A 19905-nucleotide genomic window follows, 5' to 3' on the forward strand; every position below is an offset into this window, starting at 1 on the left:
TATTCAGTCATGAGAAACACACAGAGAGAGTCAGAGACATAGAGAGAGAAGCAGAATCCTGGTGGGCAGCCTGATATGGGACTCAATCCCAGGACCCTGATAGCACGACCTCAGTCAAAGGCAGACTCTTAACCACTGAGCCACCGAGGTGCCCCGAGGATTAAATTAAATATACAAAACATTACACAATGCCTTTTTAATCAGTAAGTAATCAATGTTAAATATAGTATCAAAAATGGAAAATACTCTATCATAGTAGATTTTGTAATATGGCTTTCTCAGTTGCTTAGGTCAGACATAAATTTTATGAATTATTGCTTCATACTTGTCCTTTGTTTTATCTATAAAAATCTAGACAAAGTGTATCAAACAGTACAAAATAAGTTTATAATGAAAGGCATAGTATCCTAGGATTGGAATTAACTTTTAAAAGCATTCGGGTGCCTGGGTAGCTCAGTCAGTTGAGCACGGGACTCTAGATTTCAACTCAGATCATGATCTCAGGGTCCTGAAATCCCTAAATCAGGTTCTGCACTCAGTGAGGAGTTTGCTTGTCCCTCTCCCTCCCCCTCTACCCCTCCCTCTCTCATAAATAAATAAATAAATAAATAAATAAATAAATAAACAAACAAACAAAATATTTAAAAAAAACGTTTGTTTGGCTGATAATAGATTTATCTGGTATTTACTCTTTTTACATTTTTAATGAAATATGGATTTATGAAATATGGATTACACTTCACTGAGGGACAAAATAGCACAATTGATTCACAAAGGAATTCTAGATGGAATGGCATCAAAAATTATGTCCACTGATGGGTTCCAAATTAATTGTGATCACTTGGGGGAAAAATGCATCTAAGTATTATTTAAATATTGAACTACAATATACACTCAGATCGACAACTGCTAAAAACACTTCATTATAGTCTTTCCTAAAGTATCAGCACAGCATGGCACAGATAACATTGACCTGAAAATAAAAATTTTGTGTTCTAACCCTAGTTTTACTGCTGAGATTTTCTATAATTCAAGACATTATTCAAGTCAATTATTCTTTCTCCCATTTAACTTATCTGTAAAATAAGATTGGATGAGGTCATTTCTAGGGTATCTTTCATCTTCACTTCTCATGATTTAATATACCTGACCAGCACCAGCATCCAAGCCAGTACAGTGTATGTAATATTGGCCTACAACTTGCTCAATTCTAGCCCTTTCCATTCCATCAAGAGAATAAAACTAGATTCTTTTCAAAATAATTAATAATATTTAAATCTGTTAAGAATTTACAAATAATTTAGCATATATAATTCTATCTTTATACTCATTCTTATATTTTACAACCTAATTTTGTATATGTCAAAAAGATAAGGCACAAAGTTCATGCCTGAAAAATATCTTACGTGAGCATATTTTGTTAACCATAAGGGATTTTGATAAGAAGACAATGTATTTAGCATTACTAGTGTCTACATTTTTAGGCATGAGTTTCTATGTACAAATATTACAATAAAAGTTTTGGAGATGGTTAGGGAGGAGAAGGGATAATCAATTTCTCTCTCTATGATTATTTTTAGGGAACTGATGGGAGGGATTTCTGTGTCCCTGTGTTCCTGGAAGAAGATATGAGAGAGCTTAATGGGCATGGGCTAGATCCTCCAAGGAAAGCTAATCATTTTGACTTCCTGTAGGACACATGGTCTACTATACTTTGATACTCACTGCAGGGGAAGTCAAAGGTGCTATACTCTTTCTTGACTCTTTGACCTCAAGCAAGACTCACACTTATCCTGTAGACAGGGGGAGATCCAGCTTGAGTAGGTGGCTCTGAAATTTAGGAATTATGTCAATCACATCTACAAATAAAGTTAAGATCTACATTTGCTATCTTTCTCCATTGGTTATAACTTTCAGGAGAAAATGGGTATATTATTTATCCCCTAATATCCAGTGGTATTTAAATTCTCTAATATGATGAGAAATCTTTGAGGTTTGAAAATAGCAAGAAATGATAACTTTATTTAATAACAACAGAAAATTTTTTTTAAAAAATGGGGACTGTAGGGAGTGGTCCAATATGATCTATATTTTCCTATCCAGAAGCTCTAAACTGAAATGAATGTGGCTAGTACAACTATGTAAAATAATTTTAGCAACTTACAAAGTTCATGAAATGAAGATATAAATTGCTTAAGCATTTAACTTAGCATATACATTTCTGGATGCTTGATGAGCAATCTGCTGAATTTTTCTGAGTATGTGTAGCATTTATTTGAAATAATTTTATATTGGATCCTACAAATACAGCAACATAAAAGGGCACACATGTGCACTTATTTAACATCCTATGGAATGCCTAGTAAATATGCAACATAGTATTTATTACCTTTTGTTGGAAATACTAAATACCTGACACTTACTTAGCTTTTATTCAACCAGCTTGAACATTCTTATTTTTAGGTTTTGCCCTTCTAAATAGGTAATACCAGTTCACAAAAAATTTAGTTATAAGCACTTAAAATTTGATCTTGCCTCCTAAAACGGAGGCAAAAATTAGAAATATTATGAATGGATACCCAAAAACATTTATCAGACCCACTAGAACTTAGGTATTATGATTAAATTAGATAGTGCACAAAATAAAGATGGTTTAAAACAGTGTCAGAGCAATCCTATGCTTGTAGGTATGCCCTACTGCTCCAAAGTTTTCTTCCATTCCTTGTTGTTAGAGACATTTAGTTGGTCAGCTTATAAAATTATTGATTTATCTTTGGACTAAAATGTTCACCATGAACTATTCTACTTGTAAATAAAGTTAGCATCTTGTCTGTAGAAACCACATTGCTGCACTAAGCCATGAGCAATATCCAAAATTTAAACTGATGTCATTTGAATATCTAGAAGAGTTGTAGCTCCAAGAAATAGGAAGGGTATGAAAAGAATGTAGATTCTCATCAAGTTTAGTAGTCTTTAGAGCTTGAGCCAAAGAAATACCAAATCAAATCAAAGAATGTTGCAGTATGGGAGAAGTTCGCTGACTTTCATAAGCAGACAGAAGAATTGGATAGTGATATGATCCAGCCCAGGGATGAGGTTGTTTTGCCAGCCATCTGTAAGTTTTGGTATCCACAACACAGTGACAGCCAGAATCACGAAGCACATTGACATCTGAAGCGCCCATCTTAAATCCCAGTCAACATCTTGGACAAGAAATGTAGTCAGACTGGAAGGCAACCCTAAAAATTACTTGGAAATACATCCTCAACATTGTCTGAAATGAAATAGTGTTCCTTTAAAAATGGTATCATATTTTAATTCTACACATAAGATTTAAATGTAGGAATGTTTGAAAGAATCAAATTTGAGGTATTAGCAAAGAATTCCTGGCTAAGGAACCTCTGTGCACTTGATATTAAAATTCGTAATAATTAGTAAAAGTTAAGAAAATGTGCCCATTAAAGCAACAGGTTACCCTTGTAATTACATAAGTAAATCACTGAGTAATTATTTAGCTTGTGATTTTAAGCTGAAAATCACAAGAAAATCTTAAATTTTAAAAATAGTATTTCAAAATTTAGAACTTAAGAGTCACTGTATTTCTTAGACTTTTAAGACACTTCAACATATGAAAATTATTTTCAATGAATCAATTGAAATACTTTTAGAACTCAAATATATTAAGTGTATAAATGGCAGTTTAGGAAATTTAGTTAAATCTGCTGGTAATAAATATCAAACAAATGTGTTTGTCAGAATCCTAGATTTATGAATAGACCAAGATACAAGAATTGCATCTAAATTAAGGAAGAACCAGGAATATCAATTTGACCTCTTGGGAAATCTGTTCTGCTGGTGAATACCATCTTCAAAGACATAAAATGCTAAAAAGAGACACATTTCTAAATCAGTTATTGTCATAGACGCTATGGTAACAATGCCATTGGAGCCATGTTTTTTGTGTGTTTTGACATTTATGTTGTCATTTCTTGTATATTCTGATAAAAACTAAGTCAATTTAGATAGACAAGCTTTGAGGTTTTAAAGAAATAAGTCTTCTAAGACTGATCTTTTCCTGGGTTAGTCAAATTGGAAAAAGAATACTGATTTATAAAAGTGAGAAAGAACGATTACAAAGAAATTAAGTGATGACAAAATTATTTCCTCTGAGGGCAGCCAAAAAACTTTTAAAATGCTTCACAGGCATGATTGTGGTTCTAATTTGAAATAGATTCATTTGTCCCCATTAGGTAGAAATGCCTGTGCCATGATCGGTAAAGGACACTAAGAGCTGAATACACCAGACCCAGTGTTAAACAAGACAGGAGGGTAGGAAGGAGCTTTGGTAAGGCTAGACAGATAGAGGGTGATGTCAGGTGGGGTAGGGAAGAGGAAAAGAAAGGGCTTTCATATGGGAAATTCTGGACATTGATTAGACTCATGAAACCGATTCTACTTTATAGAAGTAGATAGTTAAAGGAACTTGATTAAAAAAAATTTCCTCAAGCCTCAAAAATAACTACAAAATATGAGAACACATTATATCATAAAAATACCAATGTAGGGTCCTAAGCATTTTTTAAATGCTTAAAAGAAGATAATGACTGTCCTCAGGTACGATGAGTACTACTTTTCATGTAGGTGGGAAAGAAAAATTTCTATAAAGAGATGATGTGAAGTAGACTTTTCTTTAGAGGGGATCATTGCTAATGACATAAATTTCTTAACAACAAACAAACAAAAAAAGGCCTCTCTTGATCCCTTTTCATCTTCCAATTACTGCATCATTCTCTCCTTTCTCTTACAATGAAATTCCCTGAGAGTTGTCTTAACTGAGAGTTTCCAGTTTTTCTTCTTCTCTTCTCTATTGAGTCCACACTGGCAGACTCCCCACCCCACCTCCACTCCACCCAAACAGCTCTTATCAATGCCATCAGTGGCCATTTCCTGGTCACCATCTCAGTTGTTCTATTGGCAATGTGTGGCATGCCTGTCCACCTGCTCTTTCTGGACACCCCCTGCCCCCATCTCTTGGTTTCATAACCCTACACTTGCCTTGATTTCTTCTGGTTGCTGCTTCTCCATATGCTTGCTGATTCTTCCTCATTGTTCCAACTTCCATGTGCTAGGGGGTTCTCAGGACACAGGCCACATCCATATTTCCCTTCCCCCCCACCGTTGTTTCATCCATATTCACTGCCTAGGTAATCTCATCCAGTCTCATAGACTGAAATAGCATTTATATGCTGGTGGTTTTGTTCCCAATTTTATCTCCAGCCCACTCAGTCGAATTCCAGACTAATTTACCTACCTACCTACCTACCTACCTACCTACCTACCTACCTACCTATCTACTTTAAGCCTCCATTTAGCATACCCAAATTGAGCTCCAGATATTCACAGTCCCATCCCACTCTTTATCCCCTCACCAGCTACTCCTTAGTGTTTCGTCCACCAGTCAATGGCATTTCCCATCTTCTCATTCAGTCCCTGTGCCTGTTAAATATTGTCTATGGCTGCTGCTGTGCTACAAAAGCAGAATTGAGTAGGTACAACATATGCCATACTTATATTTGATCCTTTACAGAAGAAATTTACCAAATGCTGTTATAGTTGCTCAGGCCAAAAATATAAATGGTCCTCTTTATGCTTTCTTTGCTTCATAATCTTGGTCTGCTCCATCACATACCTTGTTGATCCTACCTTCAAAATACTGTACCTTCAGAATACAACCACTGATCAACACCACTATTGCTACCACCTTGGTCAAAACCATCATTATCTGTCATCTAGGTCATTGCAAGAGACACCTAACTGAGGGAGTGCTTCATATATATGAGGCCTTAATATATGTTAATGAGGGCATGGATAAAAGATAATACATTCAGAATTTGAAATAAGAGTATTTAAATACAATTAGTGTTTAGGAAAGAAAGTTCCAGCTCTTTAAATCTATGCATGACTAAATTTGCACTAAGAAACTGTATTTGACTCAAGTGCTTTGAAAATATTAGAGTACTATATAAATATAGTTGCACTCAAATCACTATGCTGGGGGGACGGTTTGTAAGGAAAATGAATAAAGTAGGATTGGGTGTAAGATGGCAAAGTGCAACTGCTGCTTGACCTATGGACAGTTACATAGAGAAAAAAAAAAGAGAACCAGAAATGAGCAAATTTTCCCCATCCAAAGAAGCTACTCCTCTCTAACAATTGGTTTTTTTTAAAGATTTTATTTATTTATTCATGAGAGACACAGAGAGAGAGAGAGGCAGAGACACAGGCAGAGGACCCTAGGATCATGACCTTGAGCCACAGGCAGACACTCAACCACTGAGCCACCCAGGTGCCCCTCTAACCAATTGTTAACAAGTAGGAAGTAGGCTCAATGTCTCTAGAACTTTCCACTCTTCAGGATAATCTGGAAATCCTGATGAATATATGAAATGTATCAACTTTAACATTTGGCAAATAAATTTAAAAAATGCAAAATTCCTACCATTCAATATCCTGCAGAGAAAATTAAACATGCTCACTAATCAGAATGTTTGATGGACCTACAGTTTATGAACTCTGATGTAAGATATCATTATCACCAATATGCTGACATAGATGTGACATCTTCCCTCCTAATATCCATGGGTGGTGGCAGGAAAGAGTGTCCCTGGAGCCACCTTTGCCCCAAACCTCCTACAACAGACTTACCACGCACGGACTGCTGTTTTGTCCTCAACAGTGGAAAATGCAAGAAATACACATTTCCAGATTAACCAATGGGACCTTAGGTAATGCATTCATCTACACAGCCAGTAAATGAATATTCACTGGGAGGCAATGGATACTCTGAATTCAACAGCCAGCAGGTGGACACAGACTCTATCTCAAAGTTTAGGGAAGAGACAGATAACAAAAACATACCAAACGAATAAATGAACTGCAAACTGTAAATATCATATAAATGTATTATTATACAACACGTTATACATAATGTATATAATGCATTACATTAAAAAACTCCAAAAGAATCATGTGCTACTTAAATCATGTGCTACTTAAAGTTTGCTTATTTTAAAGTTTCCTTCGTCAGTCAAGTATATTCCTAAATGAGCAGCATTTCATGTTGCAGACCCACAGTGCCCACATGATATTTTGTAAAAGGAGGTGCTGAATAATTTCAAGTGAAATTTTTTGATAATATAGAATTATCACTGAGACAATTCTTCCTTTGGCTTAGCCAATTAATTCTTTCAATATATAGTCTCTTAACAAACAAGTGGATATTTAAACCACATAATATTTTCCTCAGCTCAGTTTTGTATCCTAAACCATGATTTAAGAAATTTCTCACCTGAGAAATTACTCCAAGATCTCCTGGGGAACTTTCAAGAAGATAGATGCCTAGCCCAATCCTGGACCTATCAAATCAAAATGTTAAGATTGGGGATTTTGAATATGTGTTTACAAAGTAGTTCCATTTTCTTCTGGTTAGAAATTATTGTCTAAAGCTTTATTTGGTGGAGAGTCATTTTGGTTGCAGAGAACTTTGGGCCTCTTCTCTCTTCTTCCAACCCTACTCGCCCCCTGCCACACCACAGGGGATGCTTAAGAAGAAGGGGACATTTCTAAAGGTTAACATGTGGTAGTTTTCACATATAAGCACTAACATTGGTATCCTCCTCTAAACTCTAGTATGTTATTGCTTGAAGTTTAAATAAAAATTAAAAATAGCTTTTTATCACAAAAATGTCTCACTGTCGGGATGCCTGGTTGGCTCAGTGGTTGAGTGTCTGCCTTTAGCTCAGGGCATGATCCTGGAGTCCCGGGATCGAGCCCCACATAGGGCTTCCTGCATGGAGCCTGCTTCTCCCTCTGCCTATGTCTTTGCCTTTCTCTCTCTGTGTCTCTCATGAATAAATAAATAAAATCTAAAAAAAAAAGTCTCACTGTCACAAATGCTGGGTGCTAAACTCTATGATGATATTTGTTCTGTGTATTCTTGGAAGACAGAATTATTGGTGAAAGAGGTAGAGAGATCGTTGTATTTGTTGCTATATAAATCAGCCAACATCATTCACTCTGACACTGACAATTTCAGTAGAAAGGAACATGTATTCTGTGCTCACACAGATATGAATATAGAAATAACAGATGGATTTACAGTGTTTATTTAGATATCATGGGAATTGTACATGACTTTATTAACTAAGATATTACAAATAACACATGGGAGAAACATACAAAGCATTCTGAAAATCCAGTCTTGAAAAAAAGATACAAAATTTAAGAAGCATTTTTCACTCTAATGACACTGAACTTGCATTTAAAGTATACATTTGACCAATATGCAACTCATAAGAATACAAGAATATGATCCAAATCAGCAGGAGAAGGTGCCCACTGATTCTGAAAACCTAACTATAGGATGCAGCCATAGAAGTAGAATTAACGGAGAATGAGCTGGTCATTGTTACTCTGCACTTGTCAGATCATATATATTTTAGGCACCTTCCTGTAAGAAGAGCACACACATATCGGAATGCAACTAGAGATGACAACAGGACAAAAGGCATTCCTTGATCAGAGCCACCCTGCTTCCATTTCCCACAATAATGCGCACCATTCATGTGTGTATGTGTGGTAAAAAGTGTGGGGTAGTACACTGATTTCCTATTTACTTAATAATACAACTTCTTACCTTTCCAGTATTTGCAGAAGGCAAATATTTTGTGCGACTTTTCCTGATAGGTTATGTTGGCCATACTCTGCAAGAGGTGCTTAATATAGATACTTAACACAAAAGGGCTGAACGCTAAGAAGGTCAGGGGTCAGGGGTCCAAGCATCAATGTTTACACCTTTCAAAGACTTGAAGCAGGGCAGCCTGGGTGGCTCAGAGGGTTAGCACCGCCTGTGGCCCAGGGCGTGATCCTGGAGACCTGGGATCAAGTCCCACGTTGGGCTCCCTGCATGGAGCCTGCTTCTCCCTCTACCTGTGTCTCTGCCTCTCTCTCTCTCTCTCTCTGTGTGTGTGTGTGTGTGTGTCTTTCATGCATAAATAAATTAAAAAATTAAAAAAAAAGACTTGAAGCACTATCACAATGCAGAGTTTTCCTGTATGGTTATGAAGAGTAGAAAGAATACTGGGAGCAAGATTTGATTCCATGTGAAGAAATACTTTCTAATATTCAATGAGGTCTTCAGAGAAAATGCTTATAGAGAAATACCTTAGCCAGTGGTCTCAAGAGCAGGAGATGCACACATGAAGGGGCGCGTGTAGTATACGGTCTTTCAAGGCAGGGCTTTGTTGTCATTTAGAACTATATTCTCATCATTTTGATTTACCTGCTGTGTGACCTTGGGGAAGTTATTTATGCTCTCCAAGCCCCGAGTTTCCTGTTTCTAAATGAGAAAAATTGTCCTCATCTCTCAAGACTTTTCTGAGAGTTAGACCAGATTGTGACTGAAGAGTATTTAGCACAGCCCTAAGAAGACAAGGGTATACTTAATGGTAGAAATTATTATAAGAGTGAATGCAGGCACTGGAATGGTGGTGATGACAAGTGAACTAGAAAGCCACCTAAAATGGGAAGCAGTGTGAGGTGCACTTTTGATCATGTTATCTGGCAGCCTAAAGTCTAAGAGACATCAAGCTTTAATCTCAACAAAGCAGGCAATCAGATAAAGTAAAAACAGATAAACCCTGAAGCAACTAAATAATCAAAACCAGAATTGTATATAGATAATAAGGAGCTTGCTTCCAGGGGAAATAACATCAGACAGTGAAAGATAAAAATTAGAGAACATTTTAGATGTCTTAAAACATCAATTCCCCTCCTTAAATCCCTCTTTAATATAGGTTTTATCTTTAAATTTTAAGATCATTTGTTGATGGATTCTAGCAAGAATTCTCCTTCCAGGGAAATATAATACCCTTCACCTACCATTTAATACTGGAATCATGAGCCAGGAAGACATTTTCATTTGTGGTTAAGTTTTTTCACCAACTCAGTGTTCTAATAATCTAAAAACTGATTTCTTGACTGTTAAACTATCCTATGATACACATGCAAACCCTAAACCTTACCATTGCCCACGTGGTCAGAGGAATTCAAATGCCTTTCCGCCTACCTACTGCCTGCTGAAAACATGATCTCTCTGGAATGCAGAGAGACCGATTTGGTAGAATGTTCATATTTAATGAAATTATAAAACATGAATATGATGCACTTTTTAGGAGAAGAAAATATTGTGTCCTTAAGCAACATTCCCCAACTGTTTCAGTTTGGAGTATGTGGTGTGAAATTTTAAGAGTCATGAAAAATTTAGTATAAAGACACAACTTGTTGGGCATTGTTCCATATTCATGTCAAAAAAAATGCTTGGTACCTGATTTAGACACTATGGGTAATACAGATTGGAAAAATTTGAATCTCATCCCTCCAAACCTCAGTCTATGATGCATTTTATGCCAAACATTTTCCTTGACCAGTTTAAGCTGTTAGTCTTGATTTTCTCTAACCCCTTCGCACACCATTCTTCAGAAATTCTCATAGACTATTAAACATCTCAAGTTCATAACTATTTAATGGCCACTGACTAGTACATGCTTTCCATGTGCTAAGTTCAGGACACCATACCAGAATAGTCAACTTCTATTATTCTGAAGTCCTTTGATTAGTTTCCAAGAAAACTTTATCCTGAGCATGTTAAAAGAACTAGGTGGGCCTGGTACTACCTAGGCCCCTGAAACAGATTTGGATTTGTGTTGATTTAAGCCTCAGCACTCTTTTTTTTAAAAAAAAAAAAAAAAAAAAAGATACACGAAACTTCCTTGCAAAAATTCTTGAGTAGATTCCCAGACATAAAATCATCCATCCATGCTGTCTCCATGACACTACCATACTCCTATTATGCAGAGCGGTACACGTTGATTACAAAAGCATACTCCTATCCAAAAATTTTTATAGTTGAAGAATGTTCCCTCCCACATACTAGCTACTTTTTTCAACCTTTGTAGATGTGTACCCTGGATAATAAACCTACAGCCACTCAATGACTACCTGAAACCTGCCCTTGATTTTTTGTTCTCTAACTCTGAGAAACCCAGCAGTCCTAGTCAAAAGCAGAGGTGTCCTCCTTGACTGCTTCATCATATAAATCTTTATTTAATAATGTAGCTCACTCACTTCTATTTTTTAAATATTTATTTATTTATTTTAGAGAGTGAGCCATGTAGGTGAGGCAGAGGGAAAGGGAGAGAGAACCTCAAGCAGATTCCATGCTCAGCACAGAGCCGGACATGAGGCTCCATCTCACAACCCTGAGATCATGACCTGAGTCATATGCTTAACCAACTATGCCACCTAGGTGCCTTCAAATCACTTATTCTTACTGATTTGATCCCTAACTTCACTTTGTTACAAAGCAATGGGCTTCAGTGTTAGAGTATTCAGTTGTCTCACCTACACCAGTAGAACAGCCTCTAGGGTGCACATCCGGCCTTTATTTCTGCCCTATCAAATCCCTTCCTCTTCCCCTTGTAGCCAGAATGACCTTTCTGAAATGCAAATTATTTTTTTCTGAAATGCAAATTAATCATATAACTTCCCTGCTTAAAACCTTATCTTGATTTTATAATAAAACTAAACAAGTTTTGATTTTATAATAAAACTAAACAAGTTTTGCATGCCTTTTCCAGTCTCATCAAGCACCACTTTTTCTTTTATATACTATCCGAGTCATATTGAACTTTTATCCTTGCTTCCAGTGTACCACTTACCTTCTAAGAGCACCCTAGCACACCTACTACACCTTCCCTCCCTCTATACCTTGAGTCCACGTCTGGCCTAAGTATGTCTCATGTAATCCCAAAGCACCCTGTATTTTTTCTACTTTAGCACTCAACTCACTGTTTTTGCACTTACTTGTCTGCTCACAGTTCTTTCTATAAGAGTGCCTCTTTGCTCCCCATTGAATACCCCAGCACAAGTCATTGGAGTCATTGGAGTTGTGCCAAGCACATGAGTAAATATTATGAGATGAGTGACTGAACAATGCATTTATTGACTCTTGCCCATTGACTCTTGCCCATCAGACCATTAGAGCCTCAGTTCTTTACATCAAAGTTCTTTACATTAAAAGACTTCATTCAGGTGTTCCACAAATATTTATTGAGTCTTCTCTGTGGAACAGATATAATGCTAGGTTCTACAAATACTTAGCAGGAAATACAATAGACTTATTTTTCTACACTGTTGTATGTGGTCAAATATCATTTGCCATCAAAAAAGCAGTGTTGTAATACTAGGAAATATAGTCACCATATATATATGGCTTGCATGTGATTCACAGCTTTTCTGCCTACCACCTCATGGTGAGGTTCTGAATCATACTGTGTTAACATTTCCATTTGCGCTTTAGAGCCTGTATTCAAAATGGTCACAAAGAAAATGTTCTCAACCTTCAGCTGGCTCCATACATGAAGAGTTGAACATTCATATATAAGTAACACTAAGTAATATTAAGCAACGTGCACCTTGGAAGAAAATTCCTACAAAATGTGCCCAGTCTCTAATGGAAGCCAAGACACTTAAAAGGCTCTACATCTATGAGAACAGGAATGTGGAGTTCCAAAAGCACTGGAGAAATGCCTTCCTGTCAGCAGTCTTTCTCAGTTCACCGCTGGCTGGCAACGGGTCTCACGAGGCTTTCTAGTAGTCATAAAAGCATTCATTGAAAAGATTTAGGTTAGACACATCAAATTTCTCTTGTTTATAACAAGAAAATTGAGTTATCCTTCCCAAATGAGAGGAAATGTGCCATCTGGGACAATATATGGTTTCATTAAAAAAAAAAAAAAAAAAGACAACGATAGACATCACAAGAGTTTGGTCAACTACTGAATAAAGAAAAAAAGGAGTTTAACACCATCTACATCCTCTTCCACATGAAGCCCAAATGAACAAAATCAGCTTTTTCATCCTTTCTGAGCCATAAATTACCGTAGGCAAATAGTTTATTGGCTATTTCCAAGGATGCATTAATCTATTCTCCACTCATTCATTGGAGTCATGATTTCTGTTACTTTACTACCTGCTGTGACTGGTAACTAGTATTTTTCTCTTTTCCAAAGAAGTCTAGGAAGCCTTATCCTCTTAGTTCTGTATAGAATTTTTGCAGACACCAAACCAATGAAATGGGCCATATTATCAACATACTGAAATTATATTACAGTCTCTTAGCTTTAAGTTGTTCAGCTCATCTCCACATTATATTTTCACTGTCCTTCACCTGCCTTTCCATCACTGTATACTGACTACAAAGACTGGTATCTCATGCATCATGCTTTAGGTAGTTCTTCACACCTGCTGCTGTGTAGGCACAGGTGTCCAACACCTTCTTACCTTGCTTAGGACTGGCACTACCAACTCAGTGATTGCCACTTCCCAGCCAACTCCACCAGGAATCTAAACTGCATCAATTGTTAGGGCCATCTTTCTAAAATGCAGTTTTGATGCTGTTCTAAAACTTCTACAGTCTCCCTAGTTACTTTTGTATGAAGTGATCCTCAGTACTTTTTCAAACTCCTCGAAAACATGGCTAAAGCATTATGCTCTTTCTTTCCTGGTGTTTTTGCATTATTTTATCTGCTCTAACAGCCAACCCTGCCCCTCTTGAACATCTACCTCAAATGTCCTTCCTCCAAAGAGCCTTTCATGATACTGCCAACAAAAGATTATCACTTCTTTCTTTGATTTCTCCATGATTTATCTGTACATCATTGATTACATCAAACCTATGCAGCAGTGTATTATGCTGAATTATATGCTAAGGGTTTTCTTTCTTATTTGTTTTGTATTTTTTTAGTTTTGTTTATACTCTAAAGACAAAGATTACTGTTATAATGGATCTCATTCTCTTATAGAGAGTACTAAACATTTTTAAAATCAATTTATTCAATTGACTTGAATTCAAGGAATATCTTAAAAATTTTACTCCATGTGTGAGTCTTGCAATTTCATTCTTTTGGGGATAATTCTTATTCTAAGAAACTAGTGTGGTTTGTGGTTTAGAGTCATGGTTTAAGCTGCCCTTAGAAGAATGAAAAACAGCTGGTGTCCAAGGAGCTCTGGAAATTTGTCAATAAACTAATTGTGGAACAGAGGCCAAGAGTGAAGAAGTTTGACTTGCGTATCTTAAGCCCTATCTATACTATTATTATTTTAAAATGGTACTGTGTTTAGAAAGTTAAATATTTCAAATATGTATTTTTTACTAAAATCATGAACAAAATATCCAAAGAAAATATTATACAACTATAACATGGATGTCAACAGTCTGTGTCCAAAGTGCTTCTACTTTATTTAGTCAAGAGTACACTGACATAACCAAGTACTTAAAATAAGATAAAATCACTTAATTTTAAGGGGTTTTTTTAGAATTTAGGAAAAATTTTTGTTTAAACCTTAGGTGCATGTGATAAAATATCATACATGATAATAAAAATTTCCATTAAAATATATATTAAAATTTATGGTACTTATAAACATATAACAATTTATAGAGACTTCAACTAAATCATCAAATAAAGGTTGATTATTGTCTATACTCAAGAATTGTCTCAAAAAATAGAGATACAAAGGTGACTACACATAGATTTAGCATCCTGAAAGCTTAAAATTAGAAGGCTTGCAAGAACTATACAAATAAGTATAGATTGAGTTTGATATTGATTGATGAGAGCAGAATAGCAGATATGAAGGGTTATTTTGTAGCAGTTAAAAGAAGGAGCAATTAATGGGGTGCCTGTGTGGCTCAGTCAGTTAAGCGACACTCTTGATTTTGGCTCAGGTCGTGATCTCAGGCTTCTGAGATTGAGCTGTGATTGGGGCTGTGCTTGGGGGTGTGGAGCCTGCTTAAGATTCTCTCTCTCCCTCTGCCTTCTCCCTCCCCCCAAAAAGAAGAAATCGAATATGCTTGTAAGGATAAAAAATATATATCAACAAATAGCATTCGGATACAAAACTTGATTTACAAGGTTTGCCTTGTAAATCATGGAATAAGCTAAGGAAGAGACTGATGGAGAGAGACAGCAAGGGAAAAAGGGTTAGAGAGAAAATTGTGGGTGAAAGGGACCCAAATCAGGCCAGCATGGTCAACAAAAGCCCTGAACTAAAGACCATCTTCAATGAGGCTCCTGTGGCTGCTATCACTCACTGATAAGGATTTGCACATGCAGCTAGTGGTCCTAGTGAGGCAAGGGTCCTCAGGGTTTGAGGTACAGAGTAAAGGTTAGGGATGGAGTTCACTTGTAGACTGCTCACAATCCAAATCAACATTGAACAAGTCAAAATAAAGATGAGCGGTAAGGTGAGATCTATATTTTTCACCTGGCCCAAAGATTAGTCATTTACAGTTTCTACTCCAACCTCCAAGCAGTCTATTATGCTTACTTCCCTCAGTGTTTCTCTGAGTCTTCATGAGGGATCCATGTGAATTATTTCAATGGCTCCACTGATTCAGTCCTTCAGACTTACAATTTCATTAAATTGACCATGTTTTTCTAATTGAACTAATCACTTTTGTCACTTCTCATGGCCTTTCCTTTGCTCTTCCCTCCATCTAGGAAGTTCTTACCTCATCTATCAATGTGGTAGACTGCCTCACCTCCCTCCAGGACACTGCTAGTGAGGCCTTTCCTGACCACCCTATCAAATTGCACAATCTAACCACAACCTACTTAATTTTTCTCACCACAACCTTACACCTTCTAAAGTACTATGTACTTTATTTATCTTATTTATTGTGAGGTTTCCCACCAGGGGGTCAAGGATTCTATTTTATTCATGAATATATCCCCAGTGTTTAGAATAGTGCCTGACATATAGTAAATGCTCAACAAATATTAAATAAATAAATACATGTGCAAATGAATTATATGCAGTATTTGTATATACATGACAACTTGAGATAGTCATATTTTATTTTATAGAACTTACTGATCTAATTACTGCTTCTCATTAACTTTACTGAATGAAGGAGGATCTATTAAGCATCTACTGACATAACCAGCACTGTATCTGGTTCTTACAAAAGAAATCATATCATAGATCCTATATTTGAGAAATAAGAATAGAATAGAATATGAATACTATAGGGTTTTAGCCGGCATTTTAAAGGAGGAAACAAAGATATCCTGACACCTCCAGGGGTTTCCCCCAATGGAGCATTTAATAAACCTAGCAAATGGAAAGATGCTTCCCAACACAAACATTGGCTTTGAAATTACATAGACTTAAATTCTAGCTCCATTAATACCATTCACTGTTCATACCACCTTGGCCTAGTCATTAGCTTTTCTAGGTCTAAGTGATTTTACTTGTAAAATGAAGATCACAATCTTAACCTTGTAGGAAGAATATGAGCTATCAAATGAGATCATCTATGGAAACAATTAGCCAAGTCATTGGCACATAGAAAAAATTAAATAAATGCATGCAAAATGAATGAATTCTTGATCAGTGGGGAAAAAAATAACCAGAAAAGTGTGGGCTTTTTTTCAACCATTTCTATTGTGTTTTACCCCACCTTTACTCATGATGATCCCTCTGCCTTCAATATCATTAAAATAGTGGATTGTATTCTATATTGGCTGGTTATTATCTATATTATTATTCCCATTTTGCAGATAAGGAAATTGCACACAATTTCACACAATTGCAAACAATTTCACACACATGAAGTAACTTGCATGAAGTCACAAAGTAACCAGCAGTCTAAGGTTTGAACTCAGAGGAGCTCGCTTCTAAAACACTTTCGCTATCTTAACCTTACTTTTGTCTGCATACCGATGTGATTAGAGCCAGGAAGTATTTCCTAACCCCATAGTCTATACACTATACTTTTCTGATCTCACATGGAATCTTATGCATAAAAAAAAGAAACCTTATTTGTTTTTCTTTCTACATCGATATATCACCTTCTAGAAAGTGCTAATGTTTATTGAAGGTCTATTTTGATCTAGGCTCTGGTCTAATTGCTCAACCCCTCAACTCATACTTTCCTGATTACAACCCTATGTGGTAGGTTAGACATTTATCCTCATATAAGAAATGATGAAAATGAAATAAGAAATTCATGCAGGTTATATTTCAGGACTGAGGTTTGAATACAAGCATTTAGATTCCAAAGCCCATATTCTTAATCATAAGACTATATTGATATTCCTACACCAGGACTGATTATATCTCCTTTTCCTCTTTCTTTAGAAAAATCCTGGGAAAGTGCATTTTCATAGAGTCTAAATTGTACTTCTATGAACTATGACTCTCTTATATTTGGCAAGTCTTTATTTTTCCTGTAACTCTGACATCTGCAATTAGTCAAACTTAAAAAGCTTATTTAAATAAAAGAGATGAATTTAGAATCTGATAGAAATACCAAATTTTAGGCCAGCACTTGTAAGAAGTTGTTAGTGGCACCACCTCCCTCCCCCAACTTAGAAAAACCATACTGGTGATCTTCATTGCCTTAAACAGGCTCCAAGCTGTGCTCTTAGAAGATGCTGTACTCTAAGCCATAAACTTGCATAAATATAAAACAGAAAATAGAATAACTTTAAAAACACAGCTATCCTTTCAATACCAAACCAAGGATTTTGTTTTGTTTTTTACTTCCTAAGTAGACTGATTTAAACACAGAGTGCCTATTTTTAAAAGAGCAAAAGAATGTGTTCATGGCAAGTTGGAACAGTGTGCAAGTGTGCTGGCCTCACTGTTATCTGAACGACAAAGCAGTAAATCACAAAGAGGAAAAAGTCAGCATGTTCTCTGAGAACACAAATAGATTAGCATTAGGAAGAGTTTTGTCCAAGAAAGGGAAGAGACACCTACCCAGAGAACAAATCATGTACACAAAACCTATAAATTAAAAAAAATATTTTCAAGAAATGCTTTAGTTGATAAATATGACTATTAGGTAAACAGAGCACAGAGAAAGTTCCATGTGAATATTTTTTAAAAACATGTACCTTTCAAATGTGGTCAGTCAACACACCCCGTTCTTTATGTCTGTTTCTTATATAAGACCTGATTCATCAGTGGTTATGGAAGTCCCAAAAGAAAATGAGAACCTGCCCCTCTCTTTTAATCCCAGGATGGAACAAAATTTAAGCTTACTAGACACATAAAGAACCTTTCCTTAGCTCAAATGTGTCCAGAGCCCCATACCCCTTAACATAGAAACACTCTTTAGGTTCTTCGACGAACAATTTAAATCCAGCATCCTCGCTCAGAACTCAAAGAAAACAAATTCCTCTTACCATATATTCCATGTTTGCTGCTGGTGGGAACACTTTGCCGCGAACTTGATTATGATAATCAAGAATGGCGATCATGTCATTCTGCGAAATGTAGCGCTTCCGCCTGGCTTTGGGGAGATCCGCAGAATCTGGTTGTGCTTTTAGTGCTGCTTCAATATCAGTGAAATTATTGGTTGGCGGGGATGAGTCAGTGGAATTGAGTAAGACGACGGCACTTGCTTCACAGAGAAGGGAGAACAGGAGTGCACTGCTGACTGCAGAGATTGCTATCATTTTGAGGTTTGAAGGCAGGGTTTACTTTGCTTTAAAGCAGAAAGGTAGAGTTAGGGTCTATGAGAAAAGAAAAAGGGGGGGGGCAGTGGGTATGAATTTACAAAGTCATCATTTGGGAGCATCACCTGATTTGATTTTCTCTGAAAAATTCAAACAGATGTTGAACTCAAGCCTAGGAAACAACCTATTGGTAGTTGTTACACATTTTACTTGGTGTTATGAGGCAGATTCCTGAAGGAAACTTCCTATAGCTAGAGAAAAATAAACAACATGAGTACTAACCCTAAAATGAATGTGAACCACTTGCCCCAAATGCCTGCACCACATAATGCATTGCTGCATATTTTCAGAGGGAAATCTTTAGGAATTGAAATTAATTTTGAGAGTGAGAAGGAAAAATGCATCACAGGTAACAACAGAGAATGTGCTGAAAATGTGTCCTAGACATATATGGACACCAAGTGATAAAATACACACAAAAAATAGTTATAATAAGTCAATCTCATTTTTTAAAAATATAAAATAAAATAAAAATGTGAGCTAGTATAAAACGAATGCATGCAAAATAAACTTGTTGAGCTAAAGAGCTTACCTCTGCAGAATGCCAAAATGAATATATTGTTCTTCCAAAAACTTAAAGTTCTTTGCTAGGTTGTAGCATGAACTCTTTTAAGAGTGTGTCTTATTACAAGCTCTCAGAGAGCAAAACTCTGCAAGGTTTGAATGCTGCTGGCTGCAGGAGCAGCTAACAGCTTTTATATGTCACAGGCTGCAACTTCCAGAAAGGGCAGTCTTTCTTAGGGTCTCTCCTAGCCAAAATCAAAGGGGAGGGGTTTTGGATAGAAAAAAACAGTGATTGGGTGGCAACCTTTTTATGTGGGTGGTGAGGAAATTGAGTCACACCCACAGCTTACAAAATATAAACCATAAAAGACAAACCCCTTTTCTCTGGGCTTTCACCTTTTCTGTGAGTGGTTAATTTTCCTCATTTAATGCTTTCTAGTTCCTGGTTCCCATACAAAAAGGAGGAAAAAAAAAAAAAAGATTGAGTTCTTGAAAACACAGACGGCTGAGTAACAAGCAGTACATTTTTTTTTAAGACAGTAAATGACATGGGAGCTGAAAAGAGCAAGCTGATATTAAATCAAGAGATCAGCTCACATCATTAATCTGGGTGGCCACAAATATGATTCAAGAGGGATGCCAGGCAAATCAGTAGTAGCCAAACTATAGCATATGATATTAGGATAATAGATGTTCAAGTGGTTGTACTCTCTGTCTCCATGTGGCTTAATTCTTCTAGTTTCTGTGTCTA

General features: G+C 36.4%; 1 protein-coding gene across 2 annotated transcripts in view; it reads right to left on the reverse strand.

The window, feature by feature from the left end:
* The window catches only part of PI15 (peptidase inhibitor 15), a 31217-nt gene extending 11860 nt beyond the window's left edge, over positions 1-19357 (reverse strand). Inside the window, exons 1-2 of one of the 2 annotated variants that reach the window (XM_072804175.1) lie at positions 19183-19357; positions 18318-18619 (exon numbers count right to left, since the gene is read on the reverse strand). In XM_072804175.1, the coding sequence (XP_072660276.1) occupies positions 18318-18590 (273 nt within the window). In that variant the 5' untranslated portion in view covers positions 18591-18619; positions 19183-19357. Of the gene's footprint in view, positions 1-18317; positions 18648-19182 lie in introns of both variants that reach the window. The other variant, XM_072804174.1, reaches the window with a different exon arrangement.
* Between the last annotated feature and the right edge of the window lie 548 nt (positions 19358-19905).

This window comes from Canis lupus, chromosome 28 (assembly GCF_048164855.1).
Source record: "Canis lupus baileyi chromosome 28, mCanLup2.hap1, whole genome shotgun sequence".
NCBI lineage: Eukaryota > Metazoa > Chordata > Mammalia > Carnivora > Canidae > Canis > Canis lupus.